Source organism: Chiloscyllium punctatum, chromosome 12 (genome assembly GCF_047496795.1).
Source record: "Chiloscyllium punctatum isolate Juve2018m chromosome 12, sChiPun1.3, whole genome shotgun sequence".
NCBI classification, from domain to species: Eukaryota; Metazoa; Chordata; class Chondrichthyes; order Orectolobiformes; family Hemiscylliidae; genus Chiloscyllium; species Chiloscyllium punctatum.
This window is the reverse complement of record NC_092750.1, coordinates 71,121,511-71,129,374: the sequence shown is the minus strand read 5'-3', so window position 1 is coordinate 71,129,374 and position 7,864 is coordinate 71,121,511. Positions and strand designations below refer to the sequence as shown.

The window sequence follows — 7,864 nt, the reverse complement described above, 5'->3', positions numbered from 1 at the left end:
GCAACACCAAGGAGTCCAGCATGCTCACCTCCCTGACCTACACGGTGGTGCTCATCGTGCTGTGCACAGTGTACGCCTTCAAAACCAGGAAGTGCCCTGAGAATTTCAATGAGGCCAAGTTCATTGGCTTCACCATGTACACCACATGCATCATCTGGCTTGCCTTCCTGCCTATCTTCTATGTCACCTCCTCTGACTATAGGGTAAGCAGCATCCTTTGTAACTCCATTGTAAAGCAAGGTCCCCTTATGCCTTTGTAGAATCCCTACAGGCCGTTCGGCCCATCGAGTCCACACTGACCTTCCTAACAGCATCCCAACCAGACCCACCACCCCTAACCGTATCCCTGTAACCCTGTATTTTCCATGGCTAACCCACCTAGCCTGCACATCCCTGGACAGTACGAGGCAATTTAGCACGGTCAATCCACCTAGACTGCACATCTTTGGATAGTGGGAGGAAACCAGAGCACCCGGAGGAAACCCACGCAGACACGGGGAGAATGTGTAAACTCCACACAGTCAGTCACCTGAGGCTGGAATTGAACGTGGAGCTGTGAGGCAGCAGTGTTAGCCATTGAGTCACCGTGCTGTCCAATGACGTCCCCGAGTTAGAAATTCCTCCAAGAGTGGAGACTTCTCAACACCCACCCTGTCCTGCCCCCCCTCAAAATCTTTAGATAGGATCACCCTCTCATTCTGCTACTGTCTAACCATAAAGGTCTAACTGTTTAACCTTCCCCACTCAGCCAATCAGTGTGAGTTTCTGATTTCAGACTTGAGTTCCCTCCACTCCATTCCTGAATCATGTCAGCCCTAGAGACAGTATATTCCTGTCAGGGTGAAAGGGAAGGCTGGTAGGTGTAGGGAATGCTGGATGACGAAAGAAATTGAGGGTTTGGTTATGAAAAAGAAGGAAGCATATGTAAGGTATAGACAGGATAGATCGAGGGAATCCTTAGAAGAGTATAAAGGAAGTAGGAGTATACTTGAGAGGGAAATCAGGAGGACAAAAAGGGGACATGAGATAGCTTTGGCAAATAGAATTAAGGAGAATCCAAAGGGTGTTTACAAATACATTAAGGACAAAAGGGTAACTAGGGAGAGAATAGGGCCCCTCAAAGATCAGCAAGGCAGCCTTTGTATGGAGCTGCAGAAAATGGGGGAGATACTAAATGAGTATTTTGCATCAGTTTTTACTGTGGAAAAGGATATGGAAGATATAGACTGTAGGGAAATAGATGGTGACATCTTGCAAAATGTCCAGATTACAGAGGAGGAAGTGCTGGATGTCTTGAAACGGTTAAAGGTGGATAAATCCTCAGGACCTGATCAGGTGTACCTGAGAACTCTGTGGGAAGCTAGAGAAGTGATTTCTGGGCCTCTTGCTGAGATGTTTGCATCATCAATAGTCACAGGTGAGGTGCCAGAAGACTGGAGGTTGGCAAACATGATGCCACTGTTTAAGAAGGGCGGTAAAGACAAGCCAGGGAACTATAGACCGGTGAGCCTGACCTCAGTGGTGGGCAAGTTGTTGGAGGGAATCCTGAGGGACAGGATGTACATGTATTTAGAAAGGCAAGGACTGATTAGGAATAGTCAACATGGCTTTGTGCATGGGAAATCATGTCTCACAAACTTGTTTGAGTTTTTTGAAGAAGTAACAAAGAGGATTGATGAGGGCAGATCAGTAGATGTGATCTATATGGACTTCAGTAAGGCGTTCGACAAGGTTCCCCATGGGAGACTGATTAGCAAGGTTAGATCTCATGGAATACAGGGAGAACGAGCCATTTGGATACAGAACTGGCTGAAAGATAGAAGACAGAGGGTGGTGGTGGAGGGTTGTTTTTCAGACTGGAGGCCTGTGACCAGTGGAATGCCACAAGAATCGGTGCTGGGTGCTCGACTTTTTATCATTTACATAAATGATTTGGATGCAAGCATAAGAGGTACAGTTAGTAAATTTGCAGATGACATCAAAATGGGAGGTGTAGTGGACAGCGAAGAGGGTTACCTCAGATTACAACAGCATCTTGACTAGATGGGTCAATGGGCTGAGAAGTGGCAGATGGAGTTTAATTCAGATAAATGAGAGGTGCTGCATTTTGGGAAAGCAAATCTTAGCAGGACTTATACACTTAATGGTAAGGTCTTAGGGAGTGTTGCTGAACAAAGAGACCTTGGAGTGCAGGTTCATAGCTCCTTGAAAGTGGAGTTGCAGATAGATAGGATAGTGAAGAAGGCGTTTGGTATGTTCTCCTTTATTGGTCAGAGTATTGAGTATTGAGGTCATTTGTGGCTGTACAGGACATTGGTTAGGCCACTGTTGGAATATTGCAATTCCGATCTCCTTCCTATCGGAAAGATGTTGTGAAACTTGAAAGAGTTCAGAAAAGATTTCACAAGGATGTTGCCAGAGTTGAAGGATTTGAGCTATAGGGAGAGGCTGAACAGGCTGGGACTGTTTTCCCTGGAACGTCGGAGGCTGAGGGGTGACCTTATAGAGGTTTACAAAATTATGAAGGGCATGAATGGGGTAAATAGGCAAAGTCTTTTACCTGGGGTTAGGGAGTCCAGAACTCGAGGGCATAGGTTTAGGGTGAGAGGGGAAAGATATAAAAGAGACCTAAGGGGCAACTTTTTCACGCAGAGGGTGATATGTGTATGGAATGAGCTGCCAGAGGAAGTGGTGGAGGCTAGTACAATTGCAACATTTAAGAGGCATTTGGATGGGTATATGAATCGGAAGAGTTTGGAGGGATATGGGCCGGGTGCTGGCAGGTGGGACTAGATTGGGTTGGGGTATCTGGTTGGCATGGACGGGTTGGACCGAGGGGTCTGTTTCCATGCTGTACATCTAGATGTGGCCTCATTGCCAACTGGGAAAAGGTGGCTTTGGGATGTGGGTCAGTGACTGTCTGGAATTGGTTTGAGACTGCCCAAGACGGTCTGCCATTGAATACTTCCATCACCTGTGCTGGGGGAGATTTCAGGCCGTCTTCGGGAATCTAAAGGGGAGATGTTGGTGTTTCACGCTGAGCTCCGTGCAGTGGTTTCAGACAGCTCACTGATCCCCCCTGCTGCTACCTCTGACCTCCGCTGCTTTATTTAGTTTCCACTGGCTCCTGCTCACAGTTCTGATTTAAATCTACCTTCCCAGCTTCCCCCCCCACCCCCCCCCCCCCAGCCAACACTGCCCACATCTCAACTCTTCATGTATGACCTATGACATTTATGACCCAATCACCCCCATTACCCTTCCCTTCATGACTTGCCCTCTGCTCCTGCCTGTACCTGTGATCTGGACATGGTTACCTAACACCCACACAGTTAAAATTTGCAGTTGATGTGCACTTTTGTTTTGTTAATTATATCAATGATTTAGCTGAGAGAAGGCATGTATTGTAAGTTTGCAGATGACACCAAAATTGGTGGTTTCGTGGACAGTGAAGAAGGTTAGCTAAGGTTATGAAGAGATCTTGATCTTGATTGGGTCAATGGGCTGAAGAGTGGCAGATGGAGTTTAATTTGGATAAATGTGAGGAATTGCATTTTGGTAAAACAAGCAAGAACAGGATTTATACAATTAAAAGGAGGTCATTGGGTGGTGTTGTAGAACAGAATTTCTTTGAAGTTTGCATCACATACAGACAGGGTGGTTAAGAAGGCTTTTAGTGCGCTTCCCTTCATCATTCAGAGCTTTGAGTATAGGCGTTGGGACGTTATGCTCAGGTTGTACAAGGTGCTAGTGAGGCCTGGTCTGGAGTACTGCGTAAAGTTCTGGTCACCTGGTTTTAAGAAGGATATTATTAAACTGGAGAGGGTTTAGAAAAACATTTACCAGGATATTGCCAGGAATGGAGGGTGTGAATCATAAAGAGAGGCTGGATAGGCTGGGACTTCTGTCCCTGGAGTGTCGGTGGCTGAGGAGTGACCTTATAGAGGTTTATAAAATCATGAGGGGTATAGCTAAGGTGAATGGTAGATGTCTTTTCCTGAGAGAGGGGGATTTCAAGACTCAGGGATATATTTTTTAAGGTGAGAGGAGAAAGATTTAAAAAAGACATGAGGAGGAATTGTTTCACACAGAGAGTGGTTCAGGTGTGTAATGAACTTTCCGAGAAAATGGTGGATGCAAGTACAGTTGCAACATTTAAAAGACATTTGGATAAGTACATGAATAAGAAAGGTTTAGAGGGATATGGACCAAGTATAGGCAGATGGGACTAGTTTAGTTTGGGATTATGGTCGAAATGGACTGGTTGGACTGAAGGGTTTGTTTTCGTGCTGTGTGATTCTATGACTATGACTAGTTGAAGCATCTTTCAGAGAGATACTGTGTGAAGCATGAAATGAGTACAATTCTCATCTCTTGAGCAGTGGTCTTTACACCGGGTTACTCATCCAGCAAGAATCACCAAAATCACGGTAAATATTGTCGTCACAATGAGTCAGGTTTCGTTCTGCTGAAAACACAGCCTGTTGACATGTTGTTGGATTTCTGTAACTATAGCTCATTATTCCCCTTTGTTCTTACCCCTCTCTGACTCTATAATAACATGGGCTGGCAGATGAGCTGTTCATTTTGGGTGTAGTCCTTAAAGGAAAGCAGCAGTTGTGTGTCACTGAGTCATTTACTGGATCTGACATTTCACCTTAAAAGGGAAGATCCGGCCAGCTATCTATTTTTACTTCTTTAATCTCAGAGTATGGCATTGATAAAGCTGGCACCTGTCGCCCGTTGCTGGCTGCCTGGGGATAAGGGTGTTTGTTTCCAGATGGAGACATGGTCTTAACTTGCTGAGGAGGGTGGAGGTTAAGAGTCAGTGACAACGATGAACCACTCCAGCCACATTTAATGTTCACATCAAATCTCTGTGAGTCACTCCAGCCAGTGCATTGCTCCAGAACTGCAGACACTGTGAGCAGAAGGCCACATCTGCACACAGCAGGATCCCACAAACATTGTTTCAATTGCGATTTCTTGATCAGCAGGGTTAGCAGTGACTCCCCATCCTCGATGAAGATGAGGTGAGCTGGCTTTGTGCCTTACTGACCGACAATACCACTGGGAAGGGAATTCCAGGTTTTTGAACCAGTGACGCCGAGGGAATAGTGATACATTTTCCAAGTCAAGATGATGAGTGGCTTGGAGAGGAACTTGCAGGGGGTAGTGTTCCCATGTATCTGCTGCCCGAGTCCCTCTGGGTGGCATCCCGGAAGGCAACCCCAGTAACACCAGTGAATGCCACATACTGGTCTGACTCATCTTGTATACTTCAAAATGGAATTCCAGTGTGACCAGGATACCCATTTCCCATGTTGTTTGAGAGGCTGGTGCTAAGTTTCGAAAGTGATAAGTTTCTATCTCCATGGAGATGGGCCTGGCTTTGGTTGAGCATTGACTCTTTCATGGGGAGAAAACGCTGGTGAAATGTGTGTGGGGCTTTGGGTGTGCAGTAGCATCTGAAGGTGGGTCGTTTGTTTTTGGATCTGACTCAGTCTGTCTTGCCTGTCTCCCCTCCTTGCAGGTCCAAACCACCACCATGTGTATCTCCGTCAGCCTGAGTGGCTCAGTTGTGTTGGGATGTCTGTTTGCCCCGAAAGTCCACATCATTCTCTTCCAGCCTCAGAAAAATGTGGTGACTCATCGCGTGACCACCAGCCGCTTCAGTGTGACTGGCTCGGGGACTGCCCACTCCCACGGTGAGTGCCACCCTGCGCCACGGCTGAGCTTCCGAGATCATCTCCTTCATCCTTCACATAAATCTTTCCTTTCTGCTTCCTTCCCTCCTTCCTTCCTGTTCCCTTTGTGTTGCAGAGTTTGGTTCTGAGATCTACTCATCTTCACACCTGAGTGACCAAGTGAAACATGTGGGCAGTGGAGGAGGAGGCACAGCAATGAGTCTGATCCCCCTTTCCCTTCTCCATAAGGCTGGGTGGAGGGCACTGAAGACAACTGTGAATCCCCTTTGCACTGTTTGCCCAAAGCAGGGATAGATACAAGGCCAAATGTCCGAGCATGTGGACTCCAGTAGATGTTGAGACAGCGGTGGTGGCATTGTGCCATCTGCAAGTATTGATGGACACCCAGCAACAATCCATTGAGGGGGTTGGGGATGGGTGTTGGAAGGGGCTTCTCTGTTTGATTGCTAATGGCTACGAAGGTCAGCCCTTGAGAGGCTGGAGCCATGGATGAAGCTGCCAAGTGAAGTTGTGAGTTATTGCTTTTGGCACTGGCATAGATTGCCAAGCTGCAGTGGGTAATCATGGAACATCCCCACAGGAGATGTCACTGAAACATAGGTACATAAGAAATAGGAGCAGGAGTAGGTTATTTGGCCCATCGAGCCTCCTATCCCATTTGAACAGTTCTTTTCCCTAAGCACCATATTCCTCCACTATCCCCACATTGTCATTAGTCACCTAAAACCTCTCGATTTTGGTCTTGAGTGATTGAACTCTGGGGTAGGAAGTTCCAAAGAATGACCACCTCTGATTGAGGAAATTCCTCCTCAGTTTGGTCCCAACAAACCAGCCGAGGGCGAAAGATCTTTCCCACACCTCCCAGCCACACCCCACCAGAATCTTGCAAGCTTACAATGAGATAATTGGGACAACACTGCTCAGCTAAACTTGTGATTCCATTTTGCAGTTTCCGCTGCACACCATGTGCCGACTGTATGCAATGGACGAGAAATCGTGGACTCCACAACTTCATCGTTATGAGGCCAGGACAGAGAGAGCTGCTTCCCTGCCACTAACACCACCCATTGTGCTGTGTAACCCACTCCTCCCACACATACACCCCTCACCGTGACTCCTCCACAGATGTGCACAAAGTCAAGGTCTTTCTGTGGCAAAACCAACCACTACATTCATTGTATAAAAGGAGGTTTTTACTAAGTAGACTTCTTGTGAATTAGTACGTGCTCTTGTAACTAATGTAAATAAAGTGTCTTTTTTTTTAATGAATATTGTAACCTAGTCACTGGTAACTACTTCTAAACTAGTGTCAAGTCAGTGGAGTCATTAGGAGGAAATATTAACAAGTCGATCCCCATAATGTAAGACATTCTGGCAGCTAATAGATTCCTAGTGACTCCCTGATATTAAAATAAATTGTCTGTGGTTTGTTTTTATGAAGATTCTAGCCCCCTGCTCCCTCCTTCACCCTGCCCACTCTCTTGCTCTCTCTCCTGAGATGGCTGACTTGGTCGCACTTTACATTGGCTGAATTCTCCCACTCTGTCCCTGGGTCAGTGGGATCTCTCAGGTTTTCCACTCACGATGAGTCGCAGTCTCCTTTTCTGGTGCGATGACAGAATTTTTGAAGTTGGCTTTGATCATATTGATAGTGAGAAGCCATTTTCATTGGCGTGAGGAGAGTCAGTGACCAGAATATAAGTGCCAAGTAAAACTAGAGTCCCAAGGCTTGTGATGAGGAGAAAACATTTCTCCTCATCAGGAATCCACTTCTTAAGTAGGTAGTGGAACTAACCTTCCAAAGGGAGATAATGAAAGGGGAAAGCATTGCAAGTCAATGGGGAAAAGAGCAGGTGAGAGGGACCAATTGGAGATGACGGACTGAATGGTCTCAGTGCTTGGAGGTTCTATGATTTTGTAGGAAATCCTCTAATTCTGGGTGAAAATCACCATCCTTGGGCCTTGGCAACTCCTGTTGGGAGTCACTACGTCATTGCTAATCACTCTCCCGCCAAGAAGCCAGTCTTGATGACCCCTGATGGTGAGTGGTGCTGGGATCTACCCAGGGCTAGCAGCACAACTGCCTCTCATTTGATGTACAAACACTGTGGACTTGACACCAGGACGAACCCACCAGGGGCTGGCACAGCCACCTT

General features: G+C 46.6%; 1 protein-coding gene across 5 annotated transcripts in view; it reads left to right on the top strand.

Moving 5' to 3' along the window:
• Positions 1-6,977, top strand: part of LOC140483919 (metabotropic glutamate receptor 3-like) — a 155,138-nt gene extending 148,161 nt beyond the window's left edge. For all 5 annotated transcript variants that reach the window (XM_072582747.1, XM_072582742.1, XM_072582744.1 and 2 more), the window contains 3 exons: positions 1-203; positions 5,534-5,708; positions 6,658-6,977. The exon at positions 1-203 is cut by the window's left edge and continues 861 nt beyond it. In XM_072582747.1, coding sequence (XP_072438848.1) covers positions 1-203; positions 5,534-5,708; positions 6,658-6,731 — 452 coding nt within the window. In that variant the 3' untranslated portion in view covers positions 6,732-6,977. The remainder of the gene's footprint in view (positions 204-5,533; positions 5,709-6,657) is intronic.
• Positions 6,978-7,864: the final 887 nt, after the last annotated feature.